The 22,407-nt window shown below is 50.2% G+C and overlaps 9 protein-coding genes across 10 annotated transcripts; 4 read left to right on the forward strand and 5 right to left on the reverse strand.

The window, feature by feature from the left end:
• The first annotated feature begins 78 nt into the window (after positions 1–78).
• Positions 79–2,829, forward strand: PV10_01113 (uncharacterized protein). The gene has a single exon (XM_016365276.1). The coding sequence runs from the start codon at positions 198–200 to the stop codon at positions 2,808–2,810; it is 2,613 nt and encodes an 870-aa protein (XP_016228925.1). The 5' UTR covers positions 79–197; the 3' UTR covers positions 2,811–2,829.
• On the reverse strand, positions 2,758–4,833 carry PV10_01114 (uncharacterized protein). Its single transcript, XM_016365277.1, has 3 exons — positions 4,654–4,833; positions 3,082–4,597; positions 2,758–3,032 (listed from the first exon to the last, which is right to left on the reverse strand). Exons 1-3 carry the CDS (start codon positions 4,785–4,787, stop codon positions 2,892–2,894), a joined length of 1,791 nt encoding a protein of 596 aa, XP_016228926.1. The 5' UTR covers positions 4,788–4,833; the 3' UTR covers positions 2,758–2,891.
• Positions 4,834–5,564: 731 nt separating this feature from the next.
• PV10_01115 (uncharacterized protein) lies at positions 5,565–8,249 on the forward strand. The gene is made up of 3 exons (XM_016365278.1): positions 5,565–6,135; positions 6,187–7,771; positions 7,832–8,249. Exons 1-3 carry the CDS (start codon positions 5,797–5,799, stop codon positions 8,062–8,064), a joined length of 2,157 nt encoding a protein of 718 aa, XP_016228927.1. The 5' UTR covers positions 5,565–5,796; the 3' UTR covers positions 8,065–8,249.
• Positions 8,250–8,363: 114 nt separating this feature from the next.
• On the reverse strand, positions 8,364–8,561 carry PV10_01116 (uncharacterized protein; the record flags this gene model as incomplete). Its single annotated transcript, XM_016365279.1, has 1 exon — positions 8,364–8,561. One exon carries the CDS (start codon positions 8,559–8,561, stop codon positions 8,364–8,366), a length of 198 nt encoding a protein of 65 aa, XP_016228928.1.
• Positions 8,562–9,573: 1,012 nt separating this feature from the next.
• On the reverse strand, positions 9,574–11,339 carry PV10_01117 (uncharacterized protein). Its single transcript, XM_016365280.1, has 3 exons — positions 10,843–11,339; positions 10,368–10,776; positions 9,574–10,294 (listed from the first exon to the last, which is right to left on the reverse strand). Exons 1-3 carry the CDS (start codon positions 11,186–11,188, stop codon positions 9,619–9,621), a joined length of 1,431 nt encoding a protein of 476 aa, XP_016228929.1. The 5' UTR covers positions 11,189–11,339; the 3' UTR covers positions 9,574–9,618.
• A 533-nt stretch (positions 11,340–11,872) lies between these two features.
• On the forward strand, positions 11,873–13,091 carry PV10_01118 (uncharacterized protein; the record flags this gene model as incomplete). Its single annotated transcript, XM_016365281.1, has 2 exons — positions 11,873–12,792; positions 12,950–13,091. The coding sequence occupies 2 exons, from the start codon at positions 11,873–11,875 to the stop codon at positions 13,089–13,091; spliced, it is 1,062 nt and encodes a 353-aa protein (XP_016228930.1).
• Positions 13,059–15,718, reverse strand: PV10_01119 (uncharacterized protein). Its single transcript, XM_016365282.1, has 7 exons — positions 15,320–15,718; positions 15,175–15,258; positions 15,019–15,124; positions 14,856–14,966; positions 14,527–14,802; positions 13,910–14,473; positions 13,059–13,861 (listed from the first exon to the last, which is right to left on the reverse strand). The coding sequence occupies exons 1-7, from the start codon at positions 15,354–15,356 to the stop codon at positions 13,360–13,362; spliced, it is 1,680 nt and encodes a 559-aa protein (XP_016228931.1). The 5' UTR covers positions 15,357–15,718; the 3' UTR covers positions 13,059–13,359.
• An 813-nt stretch (positions 15,719–16,531) lies between these two features.
• PV10_01120 lies at positions 16,532–19,006 on the reverse strand (the record flags this gene model as incomplete). 2 transcript variants are annotated; one of them, XM_016365283.1, is made up of 5 exons in its annotated part: positions 16,532–16,876; positions 16,948–17,379; positions 17,442–17,607; positions 18,252–18,875; positions 18,931–19,006. In XM_016365283.1, the coding sequence occupies 5 exons, from the start codon at positions 18,985–18,987 to the stop codon at positions 16,770–16,772; spliced, it is 1,386 nt and encodes a 461-aa protein (XP_016228932.1). In that variant the 3' UTR covers positions 16,532–16,769. The 2 variants fall into 2 exon arrangements, with proteins under 2 accessions (XP_016228932.1, XP_016228933.1); XM_016365284.1 differs by having other exon boundaries at positions 16,532–17,379; positions 18,931–18,987.
• A 944-nt stretch (positions 19,007–19,950) lies between these two features.
• Positions 19,951–22,369, forward strand: PV10_01121 (uncharacterized protein). The gene is made up of 4 exons (XM_016365285.1): positions 19,951–20,264; positions 20,353–20,454; positions 20,914–21,875; positions 21,933–22,369. Exons 1-4 carry the CDS (start codon positions 20,247–20,249, stop codon positions 21,970–21,972), a joined length of 1,122 nt encoding a protein of 373 aa, XP_016228934.1. The 5' UTR covers positions 19,951–20,246; the 3' UTR covers positions 21,973–22,369.
• Positions 22,370–22,407: the final 38 nt, after the last annotated feature.

Here is a 22,407-nt window from a genome sequence, read left to right on the forward strand (position 1 = left end):
CAACCAACGCGTCAACTGATGATGTCAGTCAATTCCCTTTCCGCAGCCTGCATCAATCTGTCTGTGATTTAGGCTGGTGGAATGGTGAGATGTTGTTGCAACGCCACCGCCGTGATCACCCATCGAAGACAACGACCCTACGGCATTGCAACAAATGTGAAACATGTCTTCACTGCGATTCTGTCTTCTAGTCGACTATGGAAAGCCCGTCGAAGCGTCGCAAGAAGAACGACTCCAAGCCAACGCCGGCAACCCACGGTAGCCTCGACTTCTTCTTTCGCAAACAAGCCCAGCAATCGCTCGCATCGCCGTCTTCCACATCGGCTCAAGATCAGTCGAAATCTGAGCAATCACTTTCCGATGAAGAACTCGCCAGGAAGCTGCAGGAAGAATGGGCGAGAGAAGACGAATCTCAGAGCCAGAGAATCAATGTAGGGGAGACCAGCGCAAGCAGTGATTCTGCATACAGAAATGAGAGAGACGCCGAAGAGTCGTTAACGGATACACTCGCTAAGTCTGATTCAGAGGCCAAAGCTGTGCCCAGCGAGCATGAAAAAGCCATTCTCGGACTTCAGTCCACTGCTTCAGATGGTGACGCAGTGACGCTTACAATCCCTTTCGACCAGAGCCCTTTGGTTTTCAACCCTTCCACCTATGTCCCGGAATTGAAGAGGCAATGGGCCAAGGAAGGAGGCGATGCGCTCTATGCCCTTCTCACTCGGTGCTTTTTCCTCGTCAATTCTACCCAGAGCAGAATCAAAATCGTTGACACCTTGGTGAATTGCCTTCGAGTCATTATCGAGTCAGATCCTGACAGCCTACTTCCCGCTGTGTGGCTTGCCACGAATTCAATCTCTCCTCCATACATCTCGCTTGAGCTTGGTTTAGGGGGCTCGGCAATTTCCAAAGCTCTGAAGAAAGTTTGTGGTTTGGACAGTGCTGGCCTCAAAACGCTTTACGATAAGCACGGTGACGCCGGGGATGTGGCTTTCGAAGCCAAGAAGAGGCAGAGCTTCACGCTGAGAAAACCCAAGCCACTTTCTATCAAAAGTGCCTATCAGACTCTGGTCAAAATTGCCAATAGCAAAGGCCACGGAAGTGTTGAGCAGAAGCAGAGACTTGTCGAGCGACTCCTGCAGGATGCGCGAGGGCCCGAAGAAAGCAGATATATCGTTCGTACCTTGGTCCAGCATTTACGCATCGGCGCCGTCAAGACAACCATGTTGATTGCACTTGCAAGAGCATTTCAGCTTTCTCGCCCAGAAGGTGCGGATTTCCCTCTTCAGGACCTTGCCAGTCTCGCAAAACTCAAGAAGGATGAGCTTGCAGCAGTGTGGTCCAGTGCTGAAGAGACGGTCAAGACATGCTTTGCCCGCCGGCCCAATTACAATGATCTAGTCCCAGGACTTCTTGAAGTGGGCGTTTCTGACGAACTTCTCCTCCGTTGTAGCTTGGCGCTGCATATTCCGCTACGCCCCATGCTTGGGAGCATAACGAGGGATCTCAGCGAAATGCTCACAAAACTCCAAGGTCGAGATTTCAGTTGCGAGTACAAGTATGACGGCCAACGGGCGCAAGTCCACTGTGACGAGAACGGCAAAGTGTCCATTTTCTCACGACATCTCGAAGTCATGACAGACAAATATCCAGACCTGGTGGCACTTGTGCCCGAGATACGAGGAGACGGGGTGTCGAGCTTCATTCTCGAAGGTGAAGTGGTTGCCGTGGATCGCAACTCTGGGCAACTGAAGACATTCCAGACCTTGACCAATCGTGCAAGGAAAGACGTCGATATTGGATCCATCCAAGTGGAAGTGTGCCTGTTTGCATTCGATCTCATGTACCTCAATGGAGAGCAGTTGCTTGACAGACCTTTTCGCGAAAGGCGGGCATTGCTGAGGAGCATGTTTATCGAGAAAGAACATCATTTCACGTGGGTCCAAAGCATTGATGCCACATCCACTGACTCGGAAACGGTTCTCGAATTCTTCAAGTCGGCCACCGAGATCAAATGCGAAGGCATCATGGTCAAGGTACTCGACAATCTACCGAATCCAGATTTATTACCACCTGGGCAATCCCCCCCGCATACAGAACAGCTTCCCACGCCCAAAAAGTCCAAAAAGTCCAAAAATGCCCAGGAGAAAGACACCGAGAAAGAGAAAGGCACCCGGCGAAAAGCCCTCCTGGCGACCTATGAACCCGACAAACGACTCGACTCATGGCTCAAAGTGAAAAAGGACTACGCCACTTCAGCCGACACAATCGATCTGATCCCCGTGGCGGGCTGGCACGGTCAAGGTCGGAAAGCCAAGTGGTGGTCTCCAATCCTGCTGGCGTGTCGCAATCCTGCCACCGGGTCCCTCGAAGTCGTCACCAAATGCATATCAGGCTTCACCGACAAGTTCTACCAAGCAAACAAAGAAAAGTACGAACAAGGTGGGCAGAACACTCATGGGAAAAGGCCCAGCTATATCGAGTACAGCGCGTACGAACCGGACGTCTGGTTTGAACCACAAGAAGTCTGGGAAATGGCATTTGCCGATATTACACTGTCTCCAACATATACGGCGGCCATAGGCCTGGTGAGTGAGGAACGGGGACTGAGCATGCGGTTTCCGCGATTCCTCCGAGTCCGTGAAGACAAGTCGATTGAGGAGGCGAGTACGGCAGAGTTTTTGGCTGCCCTGTACCGCAAGCAGGAGGCTAGAGTCAAAGAGACTGACAATATAGGAGCAGAGCCACGTGGGAATGGGTTAGACGCAGACGAGGAGGGCCTTGATAACGAGGATGATGAAGACCATTATTGAAACACAAAGACCTCCCATGTGAGGATTGCCGGCTAATAAGACAGGAAAAGGCTAGAAGAAAAGGAGGCAAGTGACGCTCGGCTAGCTAGAATGTTGAGCCAATAGATCGAACCACGCTTTATCGCCTTTGGGTCGTTGAATCCCTCCTTTATTATCCAAGCTCGATTGTGCTTCCTTGCCAAATGCTAGCAACTGTTCCTCGCTACCCCAGTCTCCCATGGCCTAGACAATCATTAGCAACAAGTCAGCCTGGCTAAGAGGAAGTACATACCATGAATCCAATAGGAACGTTTTCGTCGCTATAGCCACAAGGAACACTGATGGCGGGATTCCCTGTAAAGTTGGCCAGATATACATATTCCATGGATCGCAAGCTCATATCACTATCTGAAACGCCAATTCCATTCGTGATGTCTGTCGGTTTGGCGATCTTCCACCCAGCAAAGGGTATTGTCGGAGTCAAAATGAGCATCCCGGGATACTGGGTCCACAGCCAGGCAAGGTGAGACATGAGGAGTTGCCTCAGCCTCTGGGCATAAAGAAAGTCTTGGGCAGAAGCATGTCCGCCGGCGATGTTGAGCAATAACTGGTTATGGTAGGATAATTTCTTCATCTGAGAAGCGGTTAACACACTTCTCGATTCGGAGAGAATAGTCATGGCATGTGCTTTCTGGCCCTGCGGGATGCATGGAATCTCAATGTCAACGGTTTCATAACCATGGACTTTGACGAGATGGTCGACGGTAGCGTTAAAGGCAGTCAAAACCACGGCATCTGATCTGGAGATCCAGTCTTTATACAGTCCAAGGATCTTCTTTGCAGGGGTGGAGCCAGCAACGTCCGTTGACGTTAGGAGGCTGTTGGGAAATTGTGAACTTCCGCTGGAGCTAGGGTCAGGCTGAGCCATGATTCGGTATGCGAGAGCCAGGTCGTCCATACTATTCGCGATCGGGCCGTTCACGGCAACGCTATTCGTCATTTCATATCCCGCCTTCGAAGAGACTCTCCCATGGCTCGGTTTCAGGCCAAAGACTCCGCAGAAAGATGAGGGAAGTCGAATGGAGCCACCACCGTCGACGCCCAAGGCGATGGGGACAAGACCTGAAGCCACGGCAAAGGCGGACCCGCCAGAGCTACCACCGGTGTAGTATCCAGGGTTATGAGGGTTCAGTGGAGTTCCGTAAGTAATATTGTTGTTTGTGGTGTCCAGACCGACCTCATGCATGTTGGTCTTGCCCAATATAATTGCACCTGCCTCCTGCCATTTCTCGACACACCATGAGGTTCGGCCAGACTTGTCAGTGAGGTCCAGAACGGAACCTTTTGTGGTTTTGTATCCAGCCAAATCAACCTCGTCTTTGATCGTCACTGGAACACCGTCTAGCGGACTGAGAGGCTTCCCTTGTTGGTATCTCTCGGTTGAAGCTTTGGCGGCTGCGCGAATGAGATCGGCCCTAACCGAGATGAAGCCCACCGAATATTGACCAGGAGGTTGAGCATCCCGTTGGATCAGAGGCAGAAGGCTCTCGACAACGTCGCTTGGGGTTACCTTGCCGCTTTGATAGAGGGCGCGGTAGTCTGCGGAGGTGTAGTAATCGGTAGGAGAAGCGCGAGGGGCCGACTGAGGTAAGTCGAGCAAGGTTGGTACCGAAGGCGCGGAGGTAGATACAGGGACAACAGTTGGATCATGGCGTGCGTCATAATCTTCGAGATAGGGCAACTCCTTGAGCTTTTCGAACCTGTTTAATGTCCAGAAGATGCGTTGGACGTAGTGGGAGGAAGCAATGCTTTGGTCATGTCAGCGCTGGAATCAGAGAAACAAATCTTCTAGCCGACACCATACATTGTAGATACGGCAGCCAAAGAGTAGCCGCGAAGCACAGGGTTTGAGCCTGAGTCATTGTTGTAAGGCACTTTGGGCCCTTCTCGAGGTTGTGGTCGATTGTATGCATTCGCATAAACTGCCTGATCCGGCATCTTGAATGGAAGGGGATCTGGGACTGGAAAGAGGCAAGAACTCAAGAGATATGGAGATGAGGAAGTAGCGGGTGTCAGTTCTCAGTGGAGGTGATGGAGCCTGAACTTCAGAAGTGTGCTTCATCAGAAGGGTCCCAATTGTCTATCTATATGCTATTCGTAGACCTTTAGGATTCGTTGAACTAGCTGAATCCATCATTACGGTCTCGGTTCCTAGGAGTGCCTAGGTGCAACCTCGTGTGGGTTTTTATAAGACGCGAGCATCAAAGTGCTGACATGGTCACCATACGCAAAGTAGGAGGTATATCTGACCATATGCGAAGATTGCTGCTCACCTACTTAGTAATAACTGCTTGATGTATGTGTGCACCTGTTCAAGTACTGATACCAACAGTACGTCATCTTTACATTCGCCGACAATGCAGTGGTACCTGGGTATCTAAGTAGAAGTGCAGTAGGTTGATTATGCTTTTATGATACGTGGAGTTTTAAACAACCTAAACGCTTTAACCAATACTTGGCTGCCTAGGTATGTCCTTAGGAAGAACCTAGGTAGTAGATAGTGAAGTCCTCTACGGAGTACTTGTTAGTTGTCATCTTAGCCTTGGACCCTTGAACCGCAGGGCCTCGGGCTCGAGGCCCCCTCCCTCGCTGGCTCGAGATCTGGAGAAGCCACCGTGTACAGAGTTGGTGGCTTGGCCTCACATGTTTCACCGTACATTTTTGTGCCTTGTGCAAACGCCGTCACCCGTCACCCGCAGTTCATCGTCAGTCAACTTTTAATTCTCACAGCCAGGTCTCCTTCTTGTCTGCTGCCATTCTTCCAATCTTGTCAGTCTTGTCTTCATCCGCGGTCGCATCACTACCTCTTGTCGCTGGTCCACGACATTACTTTTGTCCCGCGTTGATGCCTCTCATTTAGTCCTACGCAACAAATCCACCCCACCCAAGGACACATCTTTTGTCCAACGCTTCACAGCGGCGACTTTCTCCCTATCCCACGTCCAAGATGTCCGAATACAATTACGATGAGGGTGCTCAGATTTTTCCTTTCTTCATGCTTACCATGGCCTCTATGGTCACCATACCCCTAACCTACAACATCCTCAAACCCTCCACGGACCTCGAACAAACCGCTGCTCGCATCAAATCAGACTTTCGACCAGAAAATGCAGACATTATTGATGCCCAGAGAAGGAGGAGAAAGCGCAAGACGCGAAAAACTAAGCGAACGATTGCCATGGTCTTGGGATATGCTTTCATTGCATACATGGTTTACCTGATCATTATCACTCAACGCACCGTCCCCAAGATATGGGATCCTTATGATGTCCTGGGTGTTTCAAGAGTGAGTTCTTGTCCGTCTTTCGGGGACACCGCAGTATACTGATCGAAACAGAGTTCGTCTGAAACTCAAATTCACAAGTTCTACAAGAAACTCTCTCGAACCCATCATCCCGACAAAGCTAGGCCAGACCCCGCTCAAAACATCACCAAGGAATTCATCAACGATCGATGGGTGGAGATGACAAAGGCCTACAAGGCGCTCACAGATGAAGAGATCAGGAACAACTACCTACAGTACGGCAACCCCGACGGGAAGCAGTCAACCAGTATTGGAATCGCTTTACCCAAGTGGATGGTTGAGGAGGGCAATCGCTGGATCGTGGTTGCCTTTTATGGCGTTCTCCTCGGTATCATCCTCCCCTACACTCTTGGGAAATGGTGGTACGGGACACAAGCCCTCACCAAAGACAAGGTTCTCCATGCCAGTGCTGGCAACATTTTCCGTGAGTGGAAAGAGAATCTCTCCGATGGTGACGTCGTCGCAGTTACCAGTGTGGGTGGAGAGTTCAAAGAAACCCTCAAAGGCAACAGGATTGATGCGGGCTCCGCCAAGGTCGAATCCAGAGTGCTTAATAGTAGCTTTTTGACTGCTGCAGACAAGGCAAGATTGAAGGCAATCGAAGACCCCCTGCGTCGGAAAACTCTGGGTTTGCTGTGGGCGTACCTCGGGCGCATCAACTTGGAAGACCCTGAGTTGGAGCGAGAGAAGTACGATATTGCACCGACAGCACTGGCGCTCAACAACTCCTTCACGTCTATCACGCTGCCTTTTGGACTTGTTGCTCCACTTCTTGCTGCTTACCGCACTTCACAAAATATCATTCAGGCAGTTCCTCCGTCAGCACCCCCCGTTCTCCAACTTCCTCACATCACCGCCGAAATTGCTAGGAAGATTTCTCCCGATCCCAAATCCCCTCTCTCACTTCAGAGCCTCATGTCCCTTCCTCCTGCAAGTCGACGCAGTCTCCTCTCAGACCTCTCTCAGCAAGAGTACGACCAAGCAATGCAAGTTGCTTCTCAAATCCCATACCTCAAAGTGGAAAAGGCATTTTTCAAAGTGGTGGGAGAACGAGTGGTCACTCCATCGTCCCTTGTACAACTTGTTGTCAAGGCTCGCATTATTCCTCCAGGGACAACGAATGTTCCTGCGGTAAACCCATTGGATCTTGAGGATATTGACCCGGACGAAGGTGACATTGACGCACTCAAAGGACGCCGACCTGCCAAGAACAAGCGTCGCAAGTTGCCGGATGGATCGTACGTTGAGGATGATGCCAAAGAAGGCTCTGTTCAACCACCTCTCGCGCATAGTCCCTATTTTGCAGCGGACCACGCTCCTCGTTGGCATGTCTTCCTTGCAGAAGGTCGCAGTGGAAGAATATCTGTTCCTCCCACAACATTCACCGCATTTGACCGCCAAATCTTCAACAAAGATGGTACTCCCACTTTCAATGTCTTAACCCTGAAATTTCCTTTCCAGGCACCACCCCAAGTTCATGCGTTCCATTTTGTCATGCACCTTGTTTGCGATAGTTATATTGGGCTGGATGAGAAGGTGAATGTGGTGTTGGACGTCAAGGATGCAAGTGAAGCGGCCAAAGTGGAAAGCGATGACGAGATTAGCGAGCCAGATGAAGGTATGTTGACGGGCGAGTTCTTGATTGCGACCAGGTCCCATACTAACAAGTGCTCATCAGACTCCCTGGCAGGCCAGTTGCAGGCCATGAAGACCGGAGGGCTATCAGGACCTCCGCCAACAAAGAAGAAACATAAAAAACGAACTCTGTCACAACAACAAGCAGATCAGAAGGCCGCTCAAGTCGGCCAAGATGGTCATGACCAGGAGGATGACGACAGTGACAGCGACACAGAAGGAGACGTTGACAGTGACACTTCGGAGACCGACACTGAGACAGAGGATGAGGAGTGAGGCAACAATGTACAATAATCTACCATGGAATGTCACGTGTAGAAAAATGAAGGAGGGAATGACAATGGCCGAAGTCTGGTCAAGTCTTTCACTTTTTGTTATCTGCCCAGTATGATTGATGATGGAAGTTGATCTAACTGTCTGCTCCCGGTCCGACCTGGCCATGAAGGGGATCTGCCCGCCGCCCCTGAGTAGTTTGGCTGATGTCTTGAGACCACGGTCCTGGCAAGGCACATTGCTGCCTTGCAACCTTCCTCAATTCCTATAGAGCGCGTCCTCGGACTATCACAGCCATTCACTTATTTCTTGGACTTGGCAAGATCTTCAACTTTGGCCTTTGAGTCCTGGAATTTCTCCGAGATCTTTTCGCGTCCATCATGCATGTACTGCAATGTCTTCTTGTACTGACGGTCTTGCGACTGATTGCCCAACTGCATAATGATGAGGCCGAGGACGCCGGCGCCAGCTCCGGCGCCGACGAGAGTGCGAGTTTGCATGGTAGTGGTAGTGGTGGGGTTAGGGTTGATGGGAATTGGGAGTGGTACTCGAGAGTGTGGCAGGGAGGGAATTCACTCTATCGGGCCTCGGCGAGAGTCGGTAGAGTGTGACAATGTCGCCAACGAGAGGTGTGTCGTTGGTAAGAAGGAGGTGTGTAGGTGAGGAAATACTCAGCAATTTACACGGTGAGAGCGGTTGGAGGGATGATTTGGAGATGTTTGGACGGTTGATTGTGAAGAAGAGAATCAGTTAGAGAGTAAGGGAGACAGACGAGTTTGGTTTGAACTTGTTTGAGGAACAGAAGAGACTGTGGCAGGATACTGGGCGACCAGTAGGAGTTCGGCTAATAAATGGTGGGAGGTGTGCCTCACCAGTGTGTCTGGAGGCAGGTGCCTTCTTGCCCCGTGTTTCCCTTTTTCCGGGGCAATCATAGCACTTTCCTGACTTCGGGTGCTACCTTGGGGGGTTCCTTCCTCGGCTTGTGGAGGACGGGCGACCGGCCTCCACCCAGTGACAACTCAGCAAGTACAAGTACATGCCAGGTTATCTCCTCCAGTTGATTCAATAGATTCAATGCAGACACCGTCTTGAGGCTGTATTTCTAGCTCTCATTTTATATAACACAACATTGACTACGATTTTGAAGATGCGTAGCTTCCCATGAAACACAAAATGCCTGTTGATTGAACCTTGGCCGTCACTCTCACTCTCCCCCAGCCTAAATGGTGGCGTTCGGTGGGTAGATTGATACCGCCATTAACTACGGAGTAGTGGATTGCTCCTTCTGCAACTCCACAGATGACATGGCCCCCGTGCGGGGTAACTTCCAAGTTTCGGGGTAGTCCGCTGATTCCGCTCTTGCCCACCGCTAGAAAGTCAAAGATAGTACTCCGTAAGTACGACCTTAATCCGGAGATGCTTCACCGAGTCCACTTGCCAAGGGTTTCCTGGACAAGTGCTCATGATAAGAAAACTATTGGTTAATGAATGATGTTCATCGAGGTCAGTGTACGAGGATATTCACATATCGGGTATCATATATTGACAAGTGACTGTTCAAGCATTCGCAACAGAATTCAATGCACCATCTACAAAGCTCTTGGCGCTCTGATCATGAGCCAAATTCACCCAGAGAAATCCTTTCAGAACCTGTCTCGTTTCATGCCAACTTGTCAGACGCAGAGCCTTGATCACCTTCAACAGACGGTTCTGGAGTCCAACTGTTTCACTGGAATGGCCCAGTACAGACACACGAGCAATCATAATCACCCAGAGTGATAATCGAAGCTGCCGGTCATCCTCCTGCAATGTGTCCAGTTTGAGCAGCGCTTGTCGTAAACCCATCGCGATGCAGCCATAGTGAGCACTTGCGTCCTGGCAAGAAATGAACATCGTTGCTGAAAACGCTATCAAGGTCACCCGAAATACCTCATGAAGGCTGCATGGTGCAAATTCGAGAGTCTGCAGTCTGTACTGCGCCGAAATCAAGATCTCCTGAAACACATGTGGAGATAGATATCGGCCAGTCTGATGAGCAAGGTTGATTTCTAGGGTTAGTTCTTCAAGATCGTTCCATACGTTACTCAATCTGTGGTCGACTGGATCGCACAGATCATGCATTGGTTTCGCGCTTTGCGACCGAAGACTGTTAAAGTATGGCATCTGCGACATGTTGCCCTCGTTGAAGAATAAAGGTTTGCTTCCGGTTTTCATCGCAAAACGGAGATCAAGTCTGCAATGAGAGAATGTCCCTTGATCAGTCATCTGGGACAGAGGTGACGGGCGTTTTCCATCAGCAAACTCACCTACAGCATTTTATTTGCAAGGCACGCTTTTCTCCGAGGGCTTTCATACCACCACGGAACTTGATCAGTTGATGGAGCCCAAGAATATGTTTCCTGGCCGTCTCAAAGTCACCGAGCTCCTCCATCAACATGCCCAAAGCTAGGACAAGGAAGATGATCGAGTCCGTGATGACAGGACTAGCTTCGCCCAACTTGCCTTGCAAATGGACTAGAGCTCTGTTCATATGTCTCAGGGCATCAGGCTTAAGGACTCGATGCTGAAAGACGTGGAAATATGTTTGCGAGGTCTCGATGATTGTATCGGCGTATAGTGGATCATGCTCGAGATCTTCCATCCAAGAGTTGTCCTGTGGGATGAGAGTGGCATGAATTGCTGGAGGGTACATTGTCCTCTGCATGACCATCAGGACTGGGACACGATTGATCTTGTTAGCCAGTTGAGACTCAAGGACTAATAATGGAGAGGGTGGCCCACATCTGCACATCATCTCTAGCGTGCACGGAGGCTTGTAGACCGACATGTTCAAAAGGAACAGGTTCAGGTCAATTTTGGTCAACGGCGACAGAGCACGGGAAGACCTCTCCGTTTGAGGGACAAGGTCCTTCCCTACCTCCAGGCGCATGGCTGGATCTTGATCTCCGCGTTCATGATTGATCCAAGAGCCACATCTAAGACGTCGCGGGACAGCCTTGCGGTTCTTGTCCTTCATGACATGACGCCGAATCAATTGACGCGCGCTTGCGTCGGGTTTGATGCTGTCCTTGTCGGTCGCCAGGATAAACATGTCGTCCGTAGTTCTCTTACTGCGCGACTCGACCATGGTGGCTAGTTTTTCACCTCAATGGATTCGACCCAAATCGCCGAGCGAGAGCATTGTCACAACACAACACTCTCACATCTTCAGAGTAATGGACACCGCAAGAGGTCTTCCACTTCCCAGTCGGCGAGAAAAGCAATTGCTTACAGGCTCCAGGCAAATTTGACTCATGGGATTGCTGAGAAACGGTTTACATACGCCTTTAAGACCGCGCGCCAAGACTGGATTGGTTTCCCAATATGGACTAGAGCAGCACGGACCCACTCGACAGCCTCGTCTTCTCAGTACTCCGTATACATTCAACAAGCAAACACAAGAAATAGATTTTGACCGATATAGGCTTAGAATCCCCTGGTCTTCGAAAGAATCAATCAATCAGTCAAATTGGATTAAGCTCCTGAAGGACAGGCCATGCTAGACGACGGTCCAATGTTACAAGACCTCCTGACTCCTCTCCCGCCCAGATGGTATTGACTTCTCTTCTGGGCAACTAGTTGTGAAACTCTAGAACGATCATGCCTCAAGAATGCCTAACAATCTGCACAGAAGCCAGATGGCCGTCCAAAGCGTATATAAAAGTGTCAATGGCGACTCCCCAGATCCTGACGGGTTCTCTCTTGTTGAGCACTCGAAGCATTCCAAGCCCCCCTCTAGACTTATATCACATCTCAATGATATCTCGTCAGGATGACATCCAAATCAATGCAACTGGGCAACGAACCCGAAGTTAGCGCTGTGCGGATGTTTTTCCATTCACAGTTCTTCACCAAGATACGCCATGCTCCAGCCGGAACCGACCTTTCAGGACAAGTAGCCATCATCACCGGCGGCAACACTGGACTTGGTCTCCAAGCCGGGATTCACATGCTATCCCTGAAGCTCTCACACCTGATCCTTGCAGTGCGAACCGTATCCAAGGGCGAGAAAGCAGCATCCAAACTGCGCAAGGATTACCCGTCGGCAAAAGTCCACGTCTGGCACTTGGAGATGTCATCGTATGAATCCATCCAAGCATTTGTACGGAAAGTCGACACCGAACTACCTCGTCTAGACATGGTGATTCTCAACGCTGGTGTCTCAAGACCGGATTTCGCACTCTGTCCAACCACAGGTCACGAAGAAACAATCCAAGTTAATTACCTGTCGACGTTTCTCCTCGCCATCCTCCTCTTGCCACACCTCAAGGACAAATCTCCTGCTGGAAACCCCGGTCGTCTCACGATCGTCAGCTCCGGAACGGCATTATGGGCGAAATTGCCCAATATAAACACGCGTCCGTTCCTAGCGTCGTTCGACAACCCCAAGATCGTTCCCTGGGCGACTCCGGCTCGATATTTCATCTCTAAATTGCTGGGTCAGTTGTTGTTCGTGCGTATGCTCGAATATCTCGATGCAGATCAAGTTATCGTCAACCTCGTCGAGCCTGGTATGGTCAAAGGCACGGAGTTGCATCGCGGCAATAAAGGTATTGTGAGGGTATTGTTGAATGCTCATGTCAATCTGAGTGGGAGGTCGCTCGAGGATGGTGCTTGGGCGTATATTGACGCAGTTGCGGTTCAGGGAAAGGAGTCTCATGGCTGTTTCATCATGGATTTCGAGCCTCATGCGTAAGTTCACCAGATCATTTCTCTCCTTGCAGCTTAACATGTTCGCGTCTGTTCTGTCCTAGTTGGATGGGCTGAGATTTGCAACAATGCATGGGAACGCCGAGCCCTCTTGACCGACTAATTGACCAATATATATCACTGACTTTGCTCATTCTAGCTTCGCCAGATTGGCATACCGACCAGAAGGTCAAACATTGATGACAACGCTTTGGGAAGAGACGATGAGCGAATTCGACTTTGCAGGTGCACGCGACATCTTAGAATCCTTGAAGAAGAATCGCCAGCCCACTGGCGTTTAGGGTTGGACCAATGGTTCTGAGAAGTTGGCCTCTACTAACACATCCCATAAAAGAGACACCGGTATACTAGAGAGAAGACATGATACTCTATCATGGGCGCTCATTTAGCTCGCTCGCTGCCGGGATATAATAGCCATCTTCCTTTCTGACTCGGCCATCATGTTTTGCGCTGTGGTATCTCGTCGTGTTGTTTAACAAATGCCCTCCATCAAGCCTTCTGGTGTCCCTGGCGTCGTCCATGCACATTACTTTCTGATTCGTGTCCTTGTTACGATTCCGCATCTACAAAAACATCAACATCACTCGTCTCCGTATCAGCACGCTTGAGAGGCGCCTGGCCTGCAGGCACTAGCGGCTGCTGCAGGTTCATGCCCGACGTTTGATTGCTGAGATGAGTCATGTCATCTTCACCGTCCATCAAGTTGGTGGATGAGGAGCTGACATCACGTGGTGTATTGTTCTGCTGTCCTGTTGTCGGCTGGGGGTCGGATGTCGGGTGAAGGGGGTTTCCTGCTATGGGATCACTCTTTTTTGTCGCTTCTGGGGGTGCAGTACTAGAGGGCCGAGACTCCAGATCAATCAAGTTGGCTCCATGGGATGCATTGGCATTTGAGGACGCCGAAGGCTGTGCCTGGGCTTCCGATGAATTTTCCGAAGTGTCAGGAACTGTCTGGGATGGGGCCCCCTGCCCTTGACGCGCTCCTTGTCCAGGCAGTATAGGTGCTATCGAAAGGACTTGATCGATGACTTTTTTAGGATCGGATGTATCCCTAAGTTCGTCAGCAACATCGTCACAACAGTTTGGAGAAAAATCATACAATTCTGCATTGATGATCCACTCCAGGTCGGCCTCTCCCTCCTCTGATCCCCCAGGGCCAGCTTCCACCCTGCGGAACAGCTTTGGCAACCACTCTTCACCAGTCTCTTCTCGCTTTCTAGCTTCTTCTCGCTGTCGATCCTCGATCTTTGCCTTTTCGAGGGTGGCCTGCTCATGGTCTACCACATGGACAGCTTTAACAGTACTTAGCCAGAGCCTTTGTGATTCTCTTTCTCCTTGCTCTTCGATCGGTCTCGTTAAAGGAGGGGTATGTTTCGCGTTGGTTGCATCGAACAACAATTTCCTCCGGCCGGTCTTGGTGTCTTTGATGAACATTTCCCCTGTCCACAGGCCAGATAGCTCATATAGAACTTCTCCAGTCTTGTCATTTTTGATGGTACCTCCGATAGCATTATAGGTGCCTCCAACCCAACCTTTCGTTTTGAACTCGATGTCTGCCGCTAGGTTGTTTTCGGGACACCGGACAACAGAGTGATCTCCGAGTTCATACTTCATCTTTCCAAAGAGAATTCCTCTCGCATACATGTTAGGTTGCGTAAGGATACTAGCCAAGTGTTAGCTTGCATGGTTGACTGATTTCATTCATGGAGCACTTACTATTTTTCTCCTCCTTTCGACGTCCCTCGGTTCAAAAACCTCAGGTATGATATACCTTCCATGAGACTAGCAGCTGAGTTGCCCAAGAATCTGCTTCTGGGTTTCAAGGTGCCATCAACGCGGATCTGGTGTTCAGGCGCTATGAAAAAGTAGGACGACTTGGGAGGGTGGTGTGAAGTTTGTTCAGAGATATAATAGCCTCGAGTGTGATCCGGATACTCCCAGTAACAGGTGAAGGTCTCACCAAGGATGGGGTTCAAGGGTTTCTTGACGCCACTAGCAATGTGTTAGTGGGGGAGTGTATCATTCTGCGTTTTCTCGTTTCTTACGGTGGCTTGATATGCCATCCACTTAGGTAAAACTTGACCACAGACACGAATCTTTCGACGGGGTCATCAATTCCTGGCATGGGCAGGAGGGTCTCGGGGTGGGCCATGAAGCTGCAAGATAGGTTAGGCTAGCAGGTTTAAGGATGGGCAGAGCACCACTAACTTTGTAATTCTTTCCAACATTGATCGTTCTTCGAGAATGAATGTAGGCAGAGTGACACGGGAGAGGTCTGCGCCCGGCCGCAGCTGGGAAATGATGTGAGTGAGAACTGAAGAGATGTCAGTGGAGGGTCACGTAGGAAGAACGGATTATAGGTACCATTTCCTTGCTCGGGTTCGACGATGGTGGTATCGTCGCCCTCGACCTGATCTCTGGTTTCCTCGGTGGATGAACGACTGCCTGCTGGAGAAAAGTTGTGAGCCAACAAAAATCTGGGAAGGACTTGAGGTGTAGGTATACTTACTGCGCGTACGCAGGGCATTACCAAGAGAATGCTTCATTCTTCACAAGGCCTCAGAATATTCAAGTCATATGAGTTCGTAGCCAAAGGCGTTGCGGTGGTGTTGAACGATGCACACTTGTGTTCTCGAATGACGTCGTGGGGATTATGGTGGGGGAGAAATTTGCAGGAGAGGGGAACAGGATGCGAAGCGGGCTGGAGAAGGGTGTCTGGGGTATCGTCGGGAGAATCGGCCTCGTTGGAAAGGAACTGCCCTATGATTGAGGCAGGTGACAGGCAAAACAATTCTCGAGTTTGCGATGGGATAGAAAAGGGTGAAAGGCAGAAGAAGAGGAGGTGCGGAAGTGAAGCCCAGTGACTGGACATGAGTTGAGTGGGTGCTCTACTTGGGTGCGAGGATAGGTAAGGCAATGGGCATGGCATGGCATGGCATGGCAAGAGAGGGCAGTAGTAAGTAAGTAAGGTACCTAAGTGTGGGTATGGGCGGATGTGCGAGGGACGAGGGGACCACAAAACGCGTTGCTCGTCTTTGATTCGGGGCCTCTAGGGGACTTCGAGACCCTCCTTTAGGTACACTCAGTCCTGGGGCTCTAAGCTGGTACGTACTGGTCAGTTGTCACCACTACTACAGATGAAAGCATTGTCGTCACTGTAAACTCCATGCAATCCTTGATCCTAGATGCCCAGACTTGATACTCGCCTGGCTGCGGCAAAGGGCTTTCAAGGTCCGAATGAACTAGGTAAAACCACAACCGCCCTGGTAGTTAGTTGAATTTGGTTGGGGAAGCGTGGGAGGCTGGCAGACCCAGGCGGTTGCGTGCAGCCTTGGGCAGTCTCGGCTTTCCTCCACTTGTGAATGGCTACTTACTAGTGATTCTACGAACAGGATTTAGGCTCCAAGATATCACTAGGACCAATAATGGCTCGGGCTTTGGAGAAGGGAATCAGCAAGAAGCAAACGCAGCCAAGGGTTTCTAGAGTTGTGTCGTTGGACTCGGAGCTTGCCTCTGGGAATCAGGGCGCACTTTGTTCGTCATTCACCTGCCATGTGACACTTGGTAGTTCTAAGTCGACCCGCGTGGGTAGCCCCTCGGCCCCTCGCGCCCCTCCAGCCCCTCGTAATTGTGCCTCGTCATCTTGCATAACAATTCGGAACTATCAGGTTTCTTTTCCATATTGAAAGATCCTATACGATGATGCACAAATATAATTGCTCATAACTAAATCGGTCAAGTGTCTTCGACGCCATGTCCTTTTCTATTCTCTACATAAAAATCTCCCCATCATCTCGAGTCAGAAGGGAAATAGCCACCTTGTCCACATCGCTCCTGTTACCAGACTGGAGCCCACCTGCTTTATCCTCACGTCTTCGTTTTCCAGACAGGAGCCCACTTGCTTTATCCTCACCTCTTCATCTTCATGGTTCTATCCGCCACTTCCACAAACCCCAAATTCAGCCATCATGAAACTTAGTCCAGCTTTCTGACCCCGGCCGATCCCCTCGAGTAACCTTTTCCAACAGTTTGTCGGGTGCCTGGTAAATCATGACGTGAAAATGCTCTTTCCCACGGTTGGTCAGCTGCAGTCTCCATGTCTCTTCCATCAGGCTCCGGCGATCCGTCTTGACTTACCCAAAGCGTGCACACTCTTCAAGCTCTTCCAATTCTTGAACCAGACAATTTGATCTCGATCCACTTTGATATCCCCCTCTCCCGTGTCCGATTCATTCGAGCAGAATGTATCTTGGAGAAAAGCCTCAATCTGCGACTTGGCCTTTTCCGTCACTTCTTCGTTGGGCAATTCATCGATGACCCATTTCGTCCACACGACGAGGTGAGCAATATCTCCATCAAGATGATATGGCCAGTCATTGTAAACAACCTTGTAATCGTTCGGATTGACGAAGGGTTCCTCTCCAGATGGCGTCACATCTTGCCACTGTAGCCGTTCATGCTGGATAAATGCTAGTACTGATCCGTATTTCTGCTTCAATTCATAAACATATTCTCGGTATGCCCGGAGAGCCGTGGCTTTGCGTTGAAAACGATCCACCTGATTGGTTTCTTGTCGTGATGACTGTCAGCCTTGCCGTTGCACCCCTGGGTCGATAGGAGATCCTCATTACCAGCTAGAGATTTCACCTCCTCCCATGAAAAATGGTGGCAGTCTTCGTCTTTTGTCGAAATAATGCCAATGTCCTTAGCGGACATGTTTTTAAGCGCTTCAGGACATTCTTCAGTCCACTCCTCCCGTGGACGGTTGATGTTCCAATAGTACGCCGCAAAAGTACTCTGATCAGACATGTCCATGGTCAGCAGTGAGATGAAATATATTGGAAAATCATCACTGATGTGCAACTAGGAAATTTGAGGGATGTTTCGTTGGCAATTCCAATCAGTTCTGTCACATTAGTTGACTATTGCTCACATAAAGGTGGGTGTATATGTGTCTGGCAGGTACCTCGTTTCATTGGTGCGGTGCCACAATCTGATCCAACATATCACCCAGCAGCTGATTGGTGCCTGTGACCGGTTCTTTTATGCAGAGCCATTCTTCGGGTACTAATAATTAATACCACTGATGCGGAATAGAACTTCCGAATGAGAACCGGTCTGTACTTGACAAACAGCGCGCTGCAAGAGTCCTCGAACTCATCACTCTGTTAGGACTGAAAGCGGACCCTTGATAGCCATACCTTGGATTGTCCTGGACGAAGCCATCATGTGAATCATTCATAATCGGTAGTCTCTCTCTGTTTTACAACTATGGATGTGCGTGTCCCCTGGGGCAAGCATAGAATTCATCTCTCTTGTGTGAGACCTGGCCTTCCCCATTTGACCTGGCTTATGGACGCGGTCAACAAGTACAGACCTTCCAGTTCTTTCCAAATGTCAATAACACCTGGCTGGGATTAATAGTCCAGGACCCGCCTCACCTCTTCACTATTGACACTGACCACAGCAGCCCCACTCTGTTTCAGGACATCTCTCACCTCATCCCAGCTCCCAGGATCGACACACCTCTGGCCCTCTTCAATGACTATCGTAGAAAATCCCGCCTTCCTTGCTCCCAAAGCTGTATCCTTGACACAGTAGTCTCCCGCGAGCCCAACGACGTACACGTGCGTAATGTTCTGCGACTTCAGAAGATCTGCAAGGTCAATATTGACCCCACCAGCGCCGGATGTCAGGTTGCCAAAAGAGTCAGAGAATGCCGAGTACATCTCGACTCGAGCGTCCATGCCTTTGGTGACGGTGATGTCAACATCAGCCGAGTTAAGCTCTTGGACCAAATCAGCACCTTTGGTTCCCTGAACGCAATGAACTGGCCAGAGTCGTTGTTTCATCGTCTGGTCGGGTCTATTACCCACAATGTTCTTCATATCGATGAATGATTCGAATGGTTTGTTATTCGGAGGAGGGTGATTCGAAGCGAAAGAGATGTGGTCTTCAGGATGAAAATCCTGTGTTGCAACTTTCAAAGCAATTTTGTCCGATGCCAGAAGTTTGTTGATCAGAGGAATGATGTCTCGTCCCCCGGCCACAGCCAATGAGCCGTCCTGGTAATTCGCTCAGATGGTGCTCTATTCCCTGACGCTTGCAATAGTCTCTTACCGGCGGGCAGAAATCGTTCTGGACGTCCACGACAACAAGAGCGGGTTTGAAATCCATGATTAAAAGAACAAGGCGTGAACAACAAGACCCTACGTGAGTCCGAAGAGCTGAAGATTTACCTGAAGACTGAGGTCTGGGGGTTGATGAGGTCGCTCGACTCTCGTCTGTTTGGCTGTGCCCTGCTAGAGATTGACTAATTGAGGGGGATGATCACGGATCAACATCCAGACTCAACCTGCCGGGCCTGATATTGTCTCCCACGGCCTTTATCCTGGCTTGTTGGATCGACCATCAAGGCAAAACGGAGCCTATGTAGGACGGGCGGGGAACTCCAGATGTCTTGGGAGCTAAGAAGTTAGAAGGTGGTACGATACTGTTCGCGTCAAACCTGGACAGTGACCACAACCGTGACTGGGCTGAATCAGTTAATGTCATGCCAAAACTTGGCAGGCACCTATGATGTTGGCGTCCGACTGAGCACACTTGAGATACATAAAGAAGGCAAAGTCTAGAACACCGACAACGTCTTATCAACACGTAGAACGACTTGGATAGATGGACCCAGCTCTGGGCTCAATACTAGGTAGACACGGATGCGGCTAATAGTTAATGAAGTTATTACCTGATGGAGACTTTGCACGATTGTGTATGACCTTTGCAGTTGGTGATCATGTCGAGCCATTGCATAATGGTGTACGATAACACGGTTGTTGGAGATCTTGTCACAGCCAACCCAACAAACATACTACTACCTTCATGTACAGTAGGAGTCCAAAGTGCGGGGCACGGTCCCTAAGCAGGTGCCCGGGTTGAGGGGAATTTTAGGCACTGGGTCGCCCATGAGGAGCCCTGAACCGCCCGACGGAGCCCTTGACATGCCTGCCTGCGCAGCCCCGACTCTCATAGGTCCTAGGTACCTGGTGGGCGGCGACTTGGCTGTACTAACGCCAAGCCTCTCTTAGCGGCGTCGGGGTCATCTTGCCTCTTGCGCTCTACAACTTATCATTCACCCCATCACTCAAGAGATCCAAGTCACTCTCATCCAGGTTCAGTCACATATCGTCACTTCAATTGAAACTTGTTCACGACATTGCAGTTACTTTCACTAGATTAACTTCAAGTCTCCTAAGCTGAAATTTCCCTTCCACCAAGCCTGGCGCGGCTGTTGATCTGTCTGTCCTGCACCACACGACTCATCTGATCTTCCGCAACGGTTCACAAAGCCGTCCTACCTTCAAGTTCCAACGCTTCTCATCAAGTCGACAAAGATATACAAATTTATCAAGTCTGACAAAGTCGGCACAGGCCCTTTCACGATGTCCAAGGCCACTGTGGTATGTAATCCTTTCACTCGCGTCGACGGATGTTCACAATATCGTCAAGCCGCGATTCGTTTAATAGCTGACAAACCGTTGATTTCAGGGCGAGGTCTATGCCAAAGTCATAAACGAGGTCTGCGAAAACTCTAGACAGGATTTTGAGGAAGGTGGAGTTGAATTGGCAACGTTGGAACTTCTAAAAGCGGTACGTTAACTGGGAGCGAGTTTCTTTTCATCAGTTCTTGCCTGCATCTTGAAATTTTCATCACTTTGGGTTGGATACATCCTGTAGATGAAAGAGCTGGATGCAATGACCCTATGTTGGAACACACAAAGCATGACAGAGATGAAATGTTGCGTTTCACGCCGCGATTGCCTCCCAGACTGGCGACGAGGGCGAGAATCGGGGATGAGGCGGGGATCCCAAGGTTCTTGAGGGATGCGGGAGAGGCGCCCCTTTGGGTCATCCTCTTATATGCCGCCTGCTTGCCTAGACTTTTAGGCTGCAGCCGTGCTCTCGCTCCTGGCTTCTGCGTGCAACCAAACTACGCTTGGTCAAGTCTTACTGCGCCGCAGTCTCCACCTTCATCCCGTTCTCATTCCCCATCATATCATCGCATGGACACAAGATGAATAATAAGCTGACAATTTCAATCACCAACAGGAATGGCAGAAGAAACTTTCAGGTCTTAAAGTCACCCAGCTGCCATGGGATCCTCAGGCAGCACCGGTGATTAAAGAACAACCAGCTGCTCCCCCAGCAAAGCCTGTTCCCCAGGCTCTCCCTAGTAATGGCAACGCCGTCAACACCCCGACGCCGCCTCAAGTTGCGCCAACAGTCGCCTCCTCCGTACCCCGGGTCAAGGCAGAGAACAGTCCAGTATACCCCCCTCAATCTGGTCCTCAGCAGAATTACGCTGTCCCATCATTCCCTCAAGGCCAACCAATGACAGCTCGGGAACGAGCAGCCCAGCAGCTCCACGAGAGTTATGGCCAGCGTGCTGGCGCCCAGATCGCTCAGTTACAGTCTAACCAGCGAGTACCAGGACAAGCATCGGCAGGCTCTCCCGTCAACTACATCAAGCAAGAAGAAGGGCAATCATCATTGGGAGGTGTGCAGGATTACCATGCCGGTGCTCAGCCCATCCAGACTAGCCAGACCGATGGATCTGCTGATTCGTACGATGACTGGGACACCGAATATGCTCGGCGAAAGGAGTTTAGCAGAATCCACGGCGCCAGGGCAGATCGATTGATCAAAGATCAGGCTCTCGCAAAATTGCAACAGCTCGAGGGTGGAGGCTTACTGACACCTCTTGATGAGCGCCCATCACAGCGTAGTGCAAAGATACTTGGCTCCGCATATCCTCTGCAATCTGGAACTTCTTCAGAGCCCAGCCGTCTGGCTCGCGCGCAAGGCGATGCGACTGGAGATGACGACGATGACATTGACGACGAAGATGCGATCAACTCTGATCTTGACGATCCTGATGACTTGGCCGCGAATGAGGGCGACGAAGAAAACACGGACCAGGTTATGCTATGCACTTACGACAAGGTACAGCGGGTAAAGAACAAGTGGAAGTGCACGCTCAAGGATGGTGTTTTGCGAGTGGACGGTAATGAGTATGTGCTGACCATTTTGCTTCCTGCTGGGCTTCTTCGACTGACTTTTCTCTGCAGATATGTATTTCACAAAGGCCAGGGCGAATTCGAGTGGTAGGTAACCACAATTTTCTGCGACAATGTGGGATGACGGCGAAATGACTCCTGACTCGGCGGCGTTTGCTGGGAAGGTTATGGCTAAATCAACAAGATACCAAACTGCTCCTCCTCGTGGATGTTTCAGACGGACGAGAATTACTTAATGGCTGGAAAAGTTTGAATGCAAGACCTAGGTGTTTGTGAGGACGAGATTGATCGCATTGGGCAAATCACATTGGGAGCCATTCTTCATGGTCCTATTGTGCTTACCCAGCCATTGCCTTGGTAATCACGACTTGTAGCCAATTATCAAGCTGCAAACCCAACCTTGTAACTTGTACCTGCGATACAATCACTCCTCTACAAGTCTAATAAAATTATAGATGAAGCATAGCAAGGCCTCTCATCTAGCTGCCCAACCACATGTGTCACGTGTGTCTCGATGGGTGGACGA

Source organism: Exophiala mesophila (assembly GCF_000836275.1).
Source record: "Exophiala mesophila strain CBS 40295 unplaced genomic scaffold supercont1.1, whole genome shotgun sequence".
Taxonomy (NCBI): domain Eukaryota; kingdom Fungi; phylum Ascomycota; class Eurotiomycetes; order Chaetothyriales; family Herpotrichiellaceae; genus Exophiala; species Exophiala mesophila.

Excerpts from the sequence above, each read along its gene's own strand:
- PV10_01115 (XM_016365278.1), top strand. The coding sequence starts at position 5,797 with ATGTCCGAATACAATTACGATGAGGGTGCTCAGATTTTTCCTTTCTTC. Across the intron at positions 6,136-6,186 it reads ATGTCCTGGGTGTTTCAAGA|AGTTCGTCTGAAACTCAAAT; the intron begins GTGAGTTCTTGT and ends TGATCGAAACAG. Across the intron at positions 7,772-7,831 it reads GATTAGCGAGCCAGATGAAG|ACTCCCTGGCAGGCCAGTTG; the intron begins GTATGTTGACGG and ends AGTGCTCATCAG.
- PV10_01113 (XM_016365276.1), top strand. The coding sequence starts at position 198 with ATGGAAAGCCCGTCGAAGCGTCGCAAGAAGAACGACTCCAAGCCAACG.
- PV10_01114 (XM_016365277.1), bottom strand. The coding sequence starts at position 4,787 with ATGCCGGATCAGGCAGTTTATGCGAATGCATACAATCGACCACAACCT. Across the intron at positions 4,598-4,653 it reads TTGGCTGCCGTATCTACAAT|CATTGCTTCCTCCCACTACG; the intron begins GTATGGTGTCGG and ends ACATGACCAAAG. Across the intron at positions 3,033-3,081 it reads ACGTTCCTATTGGATTCATG|GCCATGGGAGACTGGGGTAG; the intron begins GTATGTACTTCC and ends ATGATTGTCTAG.
- PV10_01119 (XM_016365282.1), bottom strand. The coding sequence starts at position 15,356 with ATGAAGCATTCTCTTGGTAATGCCCTGCGTACGCGCA. Across the intron at positions 15,259-15,319 it reads TAATGCCCTGCGTACGCGCA|CAGGCAGTCGTTCATCCACC; the intron begins GTAAGTATACCT and ends ACTTTTCTCCAG. Across the intron at positions 14,967-15,018 it reads ATGTTGGAAAGAATTACAAA|CTTCATGGCCCACCCCGAGA; the intron begins GTTAGTGGTGCT and ends CCTATCTTGCAG.
- PV10_01117 (XM_016365280.1), bottom strand. The coding sequence starts at position 11,188 with ATGGTCGAGTCGCGCAGTAAGAGAACTACGGACGACATGTTTATCCTG. Across the intron at positions 10,777-10,842 it reads GCTAGAGATGATGTGCAGAT|TCCTGATGGTCATGCAGAGG; the intron begins GTGGGCCACCCT and ends ATCGTGTCCCAG. Across the intron at positions 10,295-10,367 it reads TTGCAAATAAAATGCTGTAG|ACTTGATCTCCGTTTTGCGA; the intron begins GTGAGTTTGCTG and ends CTCTCATTGCAG.
- PV10_01121 (XM_016365285.1), top strand. Across the intron at positions 20,455-20,913 it reads CGTTGGAACTTCTAAAAGCG|GAATGGCAGAAGAAACTTTC; the intron begins GTACGTTAACTG and ends AATCACCAACAG. Across the intron at positions 21,876-21,932 it reads TTGCGAGTGGACGGTAATGA|ATATGTATTTCACAAAGGCC; the intron begins GTATGTGCTGAC and ends TTTTCTCTGCAG.